Source organism: Vanellus vanellus, assembly GCF_965231255.1.
Source record: "Vanellus vanellus genome assembly, chromosome: 6".
NCBI lineage: Eukaryota > Metazoa > Chordata > Aves > Charadriiformes > Charadriidae > Vanellus > Vanellus vanellus.
In genome coordinates this window covers 43,279,797-43,294,708 of record NC_138911.1, presented here as the reverse complement: position 1 = coordinate 43,294,708, position 14,912 = coordinate 43,279,797, and the positions used below count along the sequence as shown (strand labels likewise).

At 35.4% G+C, this 14,912-nt stretch overlaps 1 protein-coding gene across 1 annotated transcript in view; it reads left to right on the top strand.

The window, feature by feature from the left end:
• The window catches only part of BAZ1A (bromodomain adjacent to zinc finger domain 1A), a 65,504-nt gene that overhangs the window by 20,907 nt on the left and 29,685 nt on the right, over positions 1-14,912 (top strand). The window contains exons 4-10 of the mRNA XM_082484883.1: positions 4,964-5,065; positions 5,867-5,954; positions 7,815-7,949; positions 8,617-8,719; positions 11,386-11,552; positions 12,371-12,466; positions 14,362-14,500. Of these exons, the coding sequence (XP_082341009.1) occupies positions 4,964-5,065; positions 5,867-5,954; positions 7,815-7,949; positions 8,617-8,719; positions 11,386-11,552; positions 12,371-12,466; positions 14,362-14,500 (830 nt within the window). The remainder of the gene's footprint in view (positions 1-4,963; positions 5,066-5,866; positions 5,955-7,814; positions 7,950-8,616; positions 8,720-11,385; positions 11,553-12,370; positions 12,467-14,361; positions 14,501-14,912) is intronic.

The window sequence follows — 14,912 nt, the reverse complement described above, 5'->3', positions numbered from 1 at the left end:
GGAGGAAAAATAATTTCTTTCTCTTAGAAAGAGAAATCTTATAAGAACTAGAAATTTTTGAAGCACTGTTGTGTGGCATACCTAACTAACATTTAAGCTACAAGCTTAAACTGCAAACCTCTTACAGCTTTAAAATGCTTACTGGAAGGTGTGTCTTTTTTTTTTTTTTTTTTTTTAACAAATGTGAGAGTATAATAACACTCCAGTTAGTTTCTGGATATATTCTGAGTATGTGCAAACTTGGAAAGTATTATTTGCTGTACCTGTAAAATCCATCTGAAAGTAGAGCATTGTTGTCAATTTTTGTATATGGGCATCTAAGATTCCATATACCCTTACTTTATAACAGTAAGAAATCCCACTGAACTGAATAACATCGTTTTGCAGCCCTAATCCTTCAGAGACTACATTTTGCTCTTTGTGGAGAATGTGGATGTTATTTGCCCTGGGACCAGCATCAAGTTGTTATGCGCAGAACCACAGTTCTGCCTCCGTCAACACACAAATCTGCAGGTTTTGAGACCCAGCCTTCATGCAAAGCTGCCGTGCCGTTAAACAATGGTACAGCAGATGCTCGATGTGTTTGTGAGAGAGGGGGAGGGGAGCACAGCACAGATTGATGGGCCATCTGCAAATATTTTTCCTAAAGAATCTGTAAGGCTAGAGAATCTTAACTGAAAATAGATGTCATTAGAGATCCCAACCTTTCTCTGACCCGACTTCTGTCTGCATGAGGCAGAAATAGCCACGTGTTCTGTACAAGTGTTCCTGCTGACCTTTTTCATTGTGTTCTGCAGTAAAAGCTGAGATTGTACAGGGAGAAGGGGGCCAGGATGCCCTCGCTCCTGCACTCCCTCAGAAAAACAGGCTGCCTTGTAAGGCCTGGGTTGCGAAGCAAAAGGTAGCAATCTTCTTACATCTTAAAAACTCTTGATGCTCTGCCCTGGGAGCCTCTGGTACTGTAGGATAGTGGTCATCATAGAAGAGTGGTGTTCATACCTGAAACTGCTAGACTTGGGGATAAGGTTTAACTCTCGCATTTGCATTAGCACTCAGCAGCAGACAGGAGATTGAGGGGCATGTACCGCTAAATATATCTAATACTAGCTACAACTTAATTCATGGCATTCCTCCAGCCAGGACTATGACTAATGTGAACCATCAACCACATCAGAAATATTAGAATAAAAATTTTTCTAGTGGCTTGCTGGCAGGTTAGTGGTGGTAAATTTGGGTGTTTATTCAATTTGAAGTGAAGTATCATCTTTATTTTGAGGAAGGGTTAATTGCTTCTGCAAATTTTGGGATGCAGGCACAGGTAACAAAGTTTTTTGGAAATAATGCCAGTGGAACCTTACCATCCAGATTTTTTACCACCTTCAGCCTAGTTTTCTGTCTCTATTTGGAGAAGAAATATGAACAGGATATTTCAAAAAGTGTGGTCATAGCTTGTCATTAAAACTCTACAATGTTTTCAGTAGAACAAATCTTTCCTCATCTTTAATTCTTATCTTTCCTTTCTTCCTCTCTTCTCCCTCTATCCCCTCATGGTAGGTCTTGGTCCACTTTGTATTGTACGGAAAGACCAAAGTATTAGATCAAAGGCAGCTTAACATCTTCATCAAAAGATTGAAAGTCAGGATTTTGTTGCAAAGTGCTGTTGTCTTGTCCCTAAAGGAGTATAACCAGCATGCTGTTATCAGTCTTCAGGTTGCTGTATTTCCACATTGAAGTTTAGTCAGATTCCAGAAAACAGTTGCAGTTCCAAATGGGCAGTTTTAATTGCTCAGTATAAAGTAGCTTGGCAGCAGCAACCTTCAAAGGTGTGCAGACGCCAGCTTTTTTATCGGTATCAATATACTGACAGGATACGTCTGTGAGGCTTGCAGTGGAGCATAAGGAAACCATAAATGATTGTGTTATTTAGCAAGCATTCTTCAAGGGAGCTTTTCCAATTCCCAAACTTAGCCAAAGAGAAGAAGAAAAGGCACTGCCTCTTTTTTTGGAAGAGGAGGACAGCATTGATTTCTAGATCCTCTAACCCTCAGTATTTTTCTGTGCAATTTTTCTAGTTCTCTTACTGCTGCAAGATATAAGTAGCTCCAGCGAGATTCAGACCAGATAACATAGATAGTCATGTGCTGGACAAGGTAACTCAGAAAGACAAGGTCTCAGAAGTTTCTTGGTAAAGCTGCCTTAAGACCATGCAGTCTGAATATAATACAGCAGGACTGTAAGCAGAAATTTATATCCAGGTCATGTGGTCACCATGCCAAAGTAATTGAAGGGCTGATGAGATTCTTACCTGCTGGTGGTTCAAAATGGCCTCATTCAAAAAATGCAAGACTCTGCCAGGTGCTAGGCACCTTTACCCGAGTGCAGTAGAAATGAGTATAATATGGGTGAGTCAGTTCCAGTTTTCACCTACTAAGTTACAAGATATTCTGTTATTTTTTCCTCTGGATCTGGAGGTCTGTCAGAGCTGTCCTGTGAAGACTTGCTGTAAGGGATCGCAGCTGTGAAATGGGCCTAACCTTTGCTAACTCTTAGGTGTTTTATATAATGCTTTATAAAGTAAAATATAACAAAAATAATTCGACTTTTATGCCAAGTGACCAGATAATTTATGTAATTCTGTGTGTACTGAATGGACTTTTTCATCCTCTTCTGCACTAAGCAAAATTTTGACTTTAAATTTGGATTTATGGAGGAGGATTTCAGGAATATGTTAACTTCTTAGGATAATCATTGGAAACTCAGAAACTAAGCAGAAAAAACTTAGTGTGTTTGGAAATTATGTTGGGGCTATTATATATGATCCACTAACAGTGAGAGAAGGATTTACTCAAAGTGAAAAGTAAAGGTTAACAATAAAGGTGTTAACCATTTGATTATTCTTTGGGCCCTGCTTTCGATTACAGACAGCCTCGGAGTTGAGAATCTATTCAAAATGTCTAAATAAGTTAATAGACTTTTGGTATAACATTGGCACTCTCTGATGCCCTTTTTCTATCTGAACATTATCTGTTTGGGTCCTTCTTTAGCTTGTTACACTAAAGGACTGGAAGCACAGTGCTGTATGGTGAGGGGAAAAAATTTGTATTTGATACTATCCAGAAATTCCTAGCGACAGCCTTCATTACTCTAGCTTTCCTGCCTTGAGACTGAAGATGATCATGGAAGACCAAGTGACAGTATGACCAAAATATGAAGCCTCTTTTAACAAACTTAAAATTATAGGCAGAGATGTTAAAATCTTGTCAGTAGGTATACTGAATGACTTTGTTCATACAGTTTATCTCTGTTTTGCTAATATGACTAGCTGAGTGTTTTTTTATTTTATTTTTTTTATTATTTTTATTAAATTAAAGTTGGTCTGAGCAACTCAACTTGAGACCTTAACTTGGATAGCATCATGCAAGGCAGGTAGTGTATATCATAGTGCTTTTCTGTAGGTCTAGTAGACATGTTGCTGTTTCCAAGTCTAAATCTTCTTTTCTGTCCCTTCATTTGTTTTTAACTATGTTGAACATTTAACCATTGTAACCTGTTTTTCTCCAGAAATTTGCAAATTATTCTCATTTAAAATGAAACTGTGGATAAGTACTATTTCTTTTACACTTCATTTTTATGAATTAATGTATTTATTATTAGGCATCTGAATGTTGCATTTCTTTGGACTTCTATTTCACAGAGCTAGTGGGGAAAAAATAAGAATTGGAGCAAATTTCATATTCAACAGCCTTGCAAAGTACAGTTCACTACATCTTGTGTGTGTTCTTCATAGGGGTAAAGAATAGTAAGTGGTATATTGATTTATTTTGTTTTGTCACAGACTCCACCTTCAAGCGTTTTGTAAATACCAGAAGGACTGACGATGATGAAATGCATAGCTGTAAAACTCCTAGTTCATCCATGTAACTTCTTTGTCTTCCCTTACTTATGAAATAAGATTATGGTTGAACTCTTCCTGATACAGCAATATGACTTTTGATTACAAATTACCACCCTAGGAGAAGTTAGTTCTGTTGTTTAATAGCAAAACGCAACATTCATTAAAGAAAATCTCAGTAGTTAACTCTGTTGTGAAATTTGTCCATAAATATACCACACTATTTAAAGTATATTGTCTATAGCAAAAACCCTCTCTTTGATTTTTAAAGGAGTGAATTTTGTTTTGGTAGTACACCGGACCTGGGTGGTTGTTCTCCTAGGAAGGGGAGTAAGAAAACAATTACTGTTATGTTAAAACTGAAGAAATATTTTCCATGGGGGAAAATAATCTAGTTCTTTGTAGCCGATAGCTGTAAAAGGGAAGTACGCTTTAGGGAAAAACAACATGTGACTCAATAAGCATTTATTTTAAAGTGTAGTTGCATTGCCTTATGAGTCTTGTTATTTTCAGAATGTTGTTGGTGAGGGTGTTTTTTCTAAATAGATATTTCAGAAAAATATTCTACCTGTTTTTTTTTTTTTTATTCATTCTGAGATGTGATCCATAGCTTTCTGGTTACTATTTTTTATTAATTTTCTTTAACTCTATCTTTTGGTCTCTTTCCTCATAATCTCTTTCTCCTTTTTCCTGCCTTCCTGTTGCCATCACGAGTTCTGGGAGTATTAAGGAGACGGTTTTCTGAGGGATAGGGATATGTCATTACTTGTCTCCCTCTTTGTTCTCCCTTCCCTTCTCATCTCCCATCTCCCTGCTAAGAAAACCAACATCCCCGATCCCTTTTCCTGTTCATTGCAGGAACTGGCCTTGATGCAAATCTAAATTAGTGGCAGAAAAGTTGGCAGAAGCGAATAGGTCCTCTTTGGTACTAGTGGAATACAGCCTGTATTATTTACAGCTGGGTATTTTCAAGAGGTCCATTGTGTATGCATATAAATATATTAAACATGCACAATATAAGACTGACGTTTCATGATTGTAGTTAAATTTTTAATATTTTTTTTTTTTTAGGGAGAAGAAAGCCATAATTGATTCTTCTTTGTTCAAATACAAAGTCCAACCTATTAAAAAAGAACTATACGAAACTGTTATCGTTAAAGCATCTCAACTAAGGTAAAAATTAATATATGGAAGTTAAAAATGTACTTTATAACTGTGGGAGTTGTATAAGTCACTGTAAGATGTTTTTGATATAAAATGGCATTTTAAAATAACGTTAGAACTTTTAATTAGATGCACTGGAACAAAATACAGTGTTTCACAGGCTTTCTGTAGCAAGGGTTCCAAGTTTTACTAGTTATTAACACAGATACCAACTCCTTAAAGTCTCTGCTTTTGTTGGCACATGGATGAGATGTGCTGTTGCTTCTGATACCTGCGGCTGCTGCTGGGTCTGATTGAGTAGGTGAAAAAAAGTTTGGGAATCCTATTCTATAATATCGATGAACTATTGGCATTGTGAGCTCTCTCTCTGTGTGGTAACATTGCTGGTTTGGCAATCAGACTGCTTTACTGCTTTAAACTAGAAAGCTGCTAAGAGGGGATTTTAAAAGCTACTGTGATAGAGAGGAATGTTTGGAGGATCTAGCAGGGATGAATAGGCTGTGGAGTTTCTCTGTGTGTGTGTATAAAAGAGGACATACCATGATCTTCAAAACAAAAATTACAGATGCATAAGCCAACTATTTAAGTATTACATGGGTTTTGTTTTGTTCATAAGGGAATTTTTAATTGCATTGGGCTTGCAGAGAATGGCTGCTAGTTATAATAGTAAGGGTGTAATCTATAATTAAGAAAATGAGAAAAAGGTCAATCATATGATCTGTTACATGTGTTCATGCACATATTGTCAGCTGTATTTAAACAATAATTAAAGGTGTGAGTTGATAATGCTACCTTTATTTCCTAATACAGCCGGAGGAAACATCTCTTTTCTCGTGATAGACTTAAACTTTTTCTGAAACAACACTGTGAACCGCATGATGGAGTCATTAAAACTAAGGTAAATAAGAAGGAATAATTTGTGGGATAAAATACTGACTCTACTCAGTCTTTTTTTTCTCTTCTCTACTAGCTGCTTAGAACTTTTTGTTAAAGTACATTAAGTTTAGCTTTTTGCAGCTATAATATATTGAGTTGGTATTTGACTTTTCCAAAATAAAAGGATGAATATTGCAACTCTTTCTGTAAAACCAAGTTTTCATTAACTTTTGCTTGTTTAAAAAAAAAAAAGGTAGATGTTTTCTGTACGTGAAGCAGAATCTAGTCTCTCATTTCTTATTTAGCTACCAGTTTAGAAAAGTCCCCAAAATAAAGATGGGAGCTTTTACCTAGAAAAATGTTATTAAAACATAATATATTTTTGCTTAGTCTAACATGAGTTGTTTTCATTCTTCAAGGTATGCAGCTGGTATTTCTAAGTCAAATAAAAACTATTTCTGTTTTGGTACAGTAAGTTAATATTATTTTGTTGTAATGCTTTTAGCTGGAAAATATTTTATTGTAGATTGAATTTAGTTTCCAGTACTTCTCTCACTGAAGAACCAAAGAGGTCATGTGGCTGGAATGGGGTTTTAATGAGACCTTAGATGTTGAAGATGTTAATATGCATATTTTTGTCATCTTATGTGGAGATACGCGGTGATACTTAGTATAAGTTCAGACTAAAGTTCACGTCTTAGTCTGCACAGGATGACTCTGAGAATTTCTGTTTCCTTGTGCTCAAGGAATCGAGCAGCTTTTCCCGCATTTACCAAGTAGGCAGCAATTTCCCTTGCCTTCCTTGCTGTACCACAGGAGATCCTTGACTCTCTTACTGCGTATTGGAGCCCTGACCCTGAAATCCTTCTTATTTTCATCTTGTTTTTAGAAAGTAGCATTTGTTTATTACCTCTGTATTTCGTGTGTGTGTGTTTAAGAGGAATCTTCATACAGCTGTGTAACTGCTCGTTCTGCACATCAGATGCACTGACCTCTGATGATGAGAGTCATCAATTAAGTTGTAGAAAATAACAAAGGCAACTAATTTTTAAAAAAGTTTGTAACTTCAAAGCCTGTCTCTTTAAAAAAAAAAAAAGGAAATAGAAGAAAATAGAGCTGAAAGGGATAAACCACCTCCTTCCTTGGGCTTGTTAGCAATCATGTTGTCCTTGATATGATACAGTGTGCTGGGTCTAGTGATCTATTAGCGATGCTTTCTGGTGCCTCAGGAAAATTGCTATATTCTGTATATGTGTGCATTTGTCATCTTCTCTTTGTTTGGGCTTTTTGTGGCTTGTCTCCTTGTTCCCTTGCTGATTACCTTGCATTTCAGCAGTCATATGAAAATGTCCTGTTTGGAGTCTCTCCTTTGTATCCTCATCTGTATCACTTGATAAGGGCAGACTTCCTGAAGTCACCACGTTGAGAAAGCAGACTTGAAAAGAAACTTTGACAATTCAGAATGAGAAAAGTCATAAATTGTTCTCCTTCAGAAATGTTTAAGTATGATAGAGAATTATGTGATTCTTCAGTAAAGTAATTTTCCGGCTTTCTCTGGCAAAAGTAATTGTCAACACATTTCAGTAACTTGCCTAGAAGACTATCAGCTGTGTTTGCTAAAAGGCATCTAAAGAAAAAAAATCTTACCAAATGAGGCCAAATTCTATTTTCAAATATGTGCTGTTTACATTATTATCCACTTGATGGATTAACTCTACAGTTATGCTATTTCGGAGTTTTATTTCTTATCCTAAACTAACCAGTTGTGAATCTAGTTACTTTTATTGTCTTTTTTTGTGAATTAATGATTCATTAATTAGCTTATATTTATAAAACGGTAAGAATTTCACAGTGAGTATCTGTTTTCATCTTTCTTACTAAGGCAACATCAATTGCAAAATACAATCTAGCAGAACAAAATTTCTCCTACTTCTTTCCTGATGACCCACCCACATTTATCTTCAGTCCCGCAAGCAGACGACGAGGGAGACCTCCAAAGAGGGCATCTAATAGTCTTGTGAGTAATGATGTTTTTAATCCAGATGAAGACACATCAGTGTAGTCTTTAAGTTTTTCCATTTTCTCTGAACTTTCAGAACAGTTGGAATGCAAGGTTGACGATGTGCATTTTTTCTTTGAGGATGAATTGGGATATATAACATAATTGCTATTAAAGTAGATTGCTTTATAGTTAAGCTGGTAAAAAGGACCATACTTGATATGTTATCTTCTTATTTTCATCTTTCTTATTTTTGTGATCCCACCAAGAAACTAGCTTTTCAGTGTGTTATGAAGGCACATAGAGGACTTGTACCCTCTGGGAATGATAAATAAAAAATTTCGTAAAAAAAACTTTTTAATTTGTACTCTTAGATACAATTATGTCACTTGCCTATATTTAAACACAGTGAAGCTTAATGCTCTAAACTACTTTATTTAAAACGAAAGCTGGAAGAAAATGCTTTGGATTCCCCAGCCCCTGCCAACTATTAGGCAGGCTCTCTGAGTACTTAGTGTGTTTGTGGGAAACACTTACAGCCTGTTTTTATTCTTGTTTTAGAGAACCGTTGAAAAATTTGGAATATCTGTTGCTGGTCATTTCACTGTAGATATGATGTTTTCTCTCTTTTTTTTTTTTTTTTTTTTTTTTTTTTTTCCCCTACTCCCCCTCGAAATTCTGTCAGGAGGATGAGATTCCTGCTAAACGAAATACCCAAGGAAACAAAAGTAAAGTGGCAAGGGAAAAGACAAGGTTCCAGAAGCAAAAAGAAGATATGCAGGCCATGGGTAAGTTGAGGTTTAGTCCTATGACTAGTAGAACCAGTTTTTGCATGTCTGAGAGCAGGCCATAATTAGGGTATTTTTGGGGTTGTACCTTTCAAAGGGAAAATGTAGTAGGAGTACACTGCTGCAGGACTGTTGCACTGTTCTTTTCAGTGGTTAGAATAGTTGTTTCCTGAAATATTTTTTTATTATTATTTTATTTAACTGAACTGGGGAAATGTAGGAAGCTCGTGGTCCAGCTGTGTTGATTTCCATCTAAAATAAAGAGCAAAATAAATTTTTGCAGAAGATTGGATTCTGAAGTCATGTGTAAGTTGTACCAACTGAAGGTATATCAAAAGATGAACATTTAACACAAATCAATCTGTTGTATGAGGAAAATCTGTAAATGGAAAAACTATCTCAAAATTTAAAAGAAACGCAATGCTTTCTAAACCTCTAGTAATCCTTAAGGAAATCTTCAGTCTTTCTGAAGATGTCTGTGCGTAGATATTTAAGGTATGTCTAAATGTTCTGCAATATTATTTCGAGTACGTTTACAACTTTTTCTAAGTAAAGTGATTAGTGCTCTTTAAGAGATTTTTATTTCTAACCGATTGAGTAATTTTGGCTCAGTTTTGACGTAAGGGGACCTATGTACTTGTATGGGTTTAACTGGGTAAACTGGTGTGTCTTCTTGAGGAGACAAAGCACAGACAATGAGATGTTGTTCTGGATTGTAAGCACTGATGTCCTTCCTAAGTTAAGGCTTTCATCTGTGGAAATATTTCTGTGAACTTCTGGTTTCTACCTCTTGTTTCCATTATCATAGAATGTTTTTGGATGGCAGGGACATCTGGGAATTATCTAGTCCAACATATGCTTAAATAACTGCAAAGTTGTCCGAAGCTGCTCTGGGCCTTTTCTTCGTAGAAGATGGGGTCACTAAGGTTTAAGGGGCTCCGCTAAACTTGTGTGTCCACTTTTTTGCACAACTAGCATGTATTTGTTTATGTGCTGGAAATGCCAGCACAGAACAAGGTAGTCACTGGTCAAAATCAAAGCTGCTTCCTTTCTTGTGTGGTGTTAACTGCAGCTTCTAGAAGGGTGATTAAGGTGCATTCTGGCTTAATTTTTATTTTTGTGCTATCCTATTGCACCCCAAAACTCAATGCTCTTGAAATAATTCAAAGTTTCAAACAATGAAAGAGCAATCAGCCTTGAAATCAGTCGCATAACGTGGAGATCCAAATGTATTCTTCGTATTTTCTGCCACCTCACTAGAAAGCTGTCATAGCATGTTAATATTCAGACTTTGTAAATGCTTTCTGCTCTTTGTGGACACAAAAAGATGATGAATGCATCAAATAAGTAATAATAATAATAAAAAAAAACATTGTGGTGTTGTACTGGTTCTGTGTGTTCATTTTTGGCCCAATGTTTGCCCATGATTATAGACTTTTAAAAAAGATGCAGTTCTTTAATTTGAAACCAGCAACACTTTATGCATGTTGTTTGAAAAGTATGTTCCCATCCATAAAATAAGCTTAAAAGTACACTTTCAAATATACTACATGAATGTAATAGAATATTAATCTAAATATTTTACCTGTAAATAATGTTTAATTGGAATGGCAATTACTGGCATTCATAAAGTATCTTATAAAGAAGCTGCTGTAGTACTTTACTAACGATGTGAAAAGGTAGCAAAATACCAAGTACCTTGGTATTCAGCCTTCTCAGTATGTAGAAGAATATGGAGGATGAGCTTCACTGCTTTTGTTTGCTGGGTGAGAGCCATTGCTGGTATGTGTAGTAGCTATCTGTAAAAGCGATCTAGCCCATTTTCAGAATTTTATAGGAAAATTTAATCAAAATCTTTTTTTTTGAGTGCCATCCACTTGGTAATAGAAGTAAGGATCTCTTTTCATTTTCTTCATTTGTGATTCTAGCTTTCCTGTTTATTCAATTAAAATGGTAAGCCCCCTGACCCCCTTTTATTTGTTAGCCTATGTGTGGGTTGACAGATATTGTCTGTCCACAGAAAGTGGAAATTTGTATACTGCTGTTCTTCTGCAGACAACTACAAATCTGAATCTCCTCAGGCAAATAACATTTATTACCAATTAAAGTTCAGCTTAAGCTGTATAACAGAAGTAAAACTTGCACAAACCCCACTGAAATACTAAGTAGGTTTCAAATGTATTGACTTTCAGTAATTGTGATAATTAAATATTTAAGGATCACTTATTTAAAAGTTTTTACTATCACAAATATTTCATGGTTATGTGCCACACCTAGTTGTGACATTCTTTTATTAAGCAGTCATTACTAAATATGTTGCTGTAATTATATGCAGTTGGAATGCATTCTCATCTTTATATCACTTGATAGAAACCAATAAACAAGTAATAAACTTCTGTATACTCATAAAAACAGATTTATTTTTTTTTTTTTTATTACGGTGATGACAACCTTGTAAAACATGTATAATGCTTAGGCTTAAAATTCTGATTCTTTAAAGAACTTTCAAGTGATTGAATTTCTGGTTGGCATAGAAACAATTCAGTCTTCATAACAATATCTTTTTCATATGGTAATTATAAAAAGATCAGTCTATTTAGCACAGTTAAATAAAATTAACATTTTATAAAAAAAAATAACTTTGGTTTGTTTTTTTTCCTTTATAGCTTTTGAAAAAGCTAAATTAAAAAGAGAGAAGGCAAATGCTATAGAAGCTAAGAAAAAGGAGAAAGAAGATAAGGAAAAAAAGAAAGAAGAATTAAAGAAGATTGTGGAAGAAGAGAGAATGAAGAGGAAAGAAGAGAAAGAGAGACTCAAAATAGAAAAGGAAAAAGTAATGCTTTTGCAGTATGTGTGTTTTATATAGGAACAGTATAATGTCTTTTTAGTTTACTTGTTTCATAGTTGCTATCTGCTTTAAGTTATTTTCCATTGTGTATTTTTGAGTTCATAGAAATGCACTTTAGAAGAATAGGTAGTTATAAGATAGAATTATGGTTTTGTATTTCTGGATAACATTCTATATTATAATTTTAGTTCACAAAAAGTTCGCTTTGAACTTATTTCTGAAGCAATGTGGTGGCTCTTTTTTTTTTTTTTTTCCAATAATGCATGACAGTATTTGATTTGATGGTTGTCTTCTACTTAAATGTTAGAGACACTGTACTGCATCAGATTCACAGCATATTAAATGGTTGTGGGTTTCCTTGTGGTTTCTCTTTGGATGGAAATTGCTAAGTAACTTTCTGTCACTTTGAATATGAAGAAATTATTTATTTCACTATATTTTACCACAGCCACGCCCACTATCTATTTTGATGGTCTTTTTTTGTAGCAACTTTCATAAATACTCTTACTTTTAGATATTTTTTTCCTCAGCCACTTCCATTTAAAAAACAAACAAAAAAACCCCAAAACAAAAAAATCGACAAAACCCCATGTTTAATCCAATAAGATATCCCCACGTTTACTTCTAACATTTTTGCCAATATCTTCGTATCCAAAATGAACATTATTAGATTATTACATTCTAATTAAATATGTTTTAGTTTGATTTTGCAGTGTGATTGAAATAATAAGTGGCGCAGTGCTAGAAACTATAATAGGGTGATCTGACCGTATTTTATATACAATTGTGACACACTTTTTCAGGAAAGAGAGAAGCTGCGTGAAGAAAAAAGAAAATATGTTGAATACCTGAAACAGTGGAGTAAGCCTAGAGAAGATATGGAGTGTGATGATCTTAAGGTATGATTGAATTTGGAATAGCTCAAGCTCATACTTTACAGGGTCCCCCAACTAGATTCCCTAATGCAGAGGCAAATCTAGATCTGATCTGAATGCTAGGAGTAGTGAATGACCTGCAGTCATGTCATACTTCCCAGTGATGATGCTAGTAGGATCATCTACGCCTGCGTTTTCACACTTGAGCAAAACTTTACAGACTGTTCTCAGTCTTAATGTAGAATAGATGTATTTTTAAAGTGCGGACCTTACTGAGTGGAGGGTGTTGAGTATGCCTGACTGTTCTGCTAAACGCACAGCATGAGCTCACCTAGAATAAACCTGTGTTACTCAAAAGATTTGAGTGATGAAGAAACCAAATTTTTGGCTGCAAAAGGTAAAAAGGATGTTAGCTTGTTAATCGCTGTGACATTCTCTTGATATTAAACTCCAGCACTATCCTTGCTTAACAAGTATCTTTCTGGATGATCCTGGAAACCTATAGAAAGTAACAAGAATTTACCTTGCAAAGAACTTAACATTCTAAACAAGAATATAGTGTGGCTGTACATAACGGAAGATTGCCTAGTACTATAAATTTATCTACACTTTATTATGATAAAATTTGGCAGGGGATAGTGAAAGGAGGCAAAATTGTCAGAAACACAAGGACGGGATTTATTTGAGATACACAGGGAAACGTGACAGAAGCACGGAGGACAAGTGGGAATAAAGGAGAGTGTTAAATGAATTGAGGAGATAGCAGTGGCTGGGAGGAGCGTGAGAATTGAATGTATTTGCAAGGAGAGCTGTATAGGCTCTTGAAGATGAGTGAAAACTCTTAGCTGTGTATAGAAAGCGAGAAGAAACTGAAGAAAGGGAAGAGCATTGTCAAAATGAGAGAAAGTGGTGCAAAACAGTGCTGCTATGTTTCAACTGGAAAAGAAACGGGGAGGAGTGGGAAAGTAGTATCATCACTACAGTGAAAACTGACAAGCATATGAATAAAGATCAGTTTAGGTGAGGAAGCGAGAAGAAAGATCCACCCGTAGACTGCTTTTCAAAAAAAATCCTTTCTCTGGAAATGTATGAAATGCCTGTGTTCTTCTGAAAGCATAGTATTTGGCATTCTTCTTGTTAATGTTTGTGAACCACCTTTGTGTAAAGGAGCCATCCTTCTGGAAATTGTTTGATTCTGTCTGCTAAGAAACATTAAGTGAAGACAAATCTTGAAAACTTACATCAAGATACTAATTTGAAAGTCAAACTCAGTGTTAAATGCTGTCATCTGTGGTTTGGAAATGGTGTCTCTGTTAAGTGGTCTTGTTTACATGGTTATATCAGCTCCCTTTAAAATGTCTTCAGCTATCATAACTGCCTTACCATCGAAAAAACCCGAATACCAGAACACTCAGTCATTGCATGTGATCTTGCATATCCTAGTATTAGGTGGGTGTGTTTTTATGTGAATGTGTTGCGTTTTTATTTGCTTGTCTTTGCAAGCAATAATGAGTGACTTTTTAAGAATATGTTTATTTTTGCTTGTCTGGACAGTTCCTGCAAACTTCAATTCAAAAGTCTTGGCAAGTAGTACACGTTTAAAGAATCTTGACAGGCAGTGTTCCTAACTTCTAGTGGATTTGATTTCTTTTATACAAAGATACAAAATCTTCATGAACATGAATAAACTTTTATCTCAAAAGATTTACATCCAAGTTGCAAACTCTTTGGGTTTTGAAGTTAGTACTACCACAGATGTTACCATGGTAGTTGGTTATGTGTCTTGCAGAACTATTGTCAGTAAAATACAAAGAAGCCCAACAAATACACTCCTTTGAATCATAGGCTGTTTGGTTTTAATTGCTTGTGTGCTCTGAAGAAACTGAATACGTTATTAAGTTGTTGCATTTGGATTGCAGGAACTTCCTGTTCCAATGCCAGTGAAGACAAGACTTCCTCCCGAGATCTTCGGTGATGCTCTGATGGTTTTGGAGTTTTTGTATGCTTTTGGGGAACTTTTTGATCTTCAAGATGAATTTCCTGAAGGAGTGACTTTAGGCAAGTTGTCATTTATGTGGCAAGGTGCCCCAATTTTGTGGTGTCCCTTCTCGAGCCAAACAGTTTAAATGCACCCAAGTGCCAGCGCTACAAAATTTTCTGTGCGGCTTTAATGTGTCGATGCTGAAACATGCATATCAATCCAGTTTTCTCTTCACAGTCAAATTCTGCAGTGTTTATAAAATGAAAATTAATTTCAGTGTAGAAGCTGTTAATCTACTTATTAAAATGTCTATTGTACTTTACTCTTGCAGTTTTATATTAAGAAAATAATGTTTTGTTAACACTCTTTCTAACAGCATCACCTTAGGAATATTTGCAGTAAATTATGGAAAAGTAATTTGATTATCATACCTGAAGGAAAAAAAATGTTTTCATTCTTCAGAACATAATTGTTTTCCAACTTTGCGGC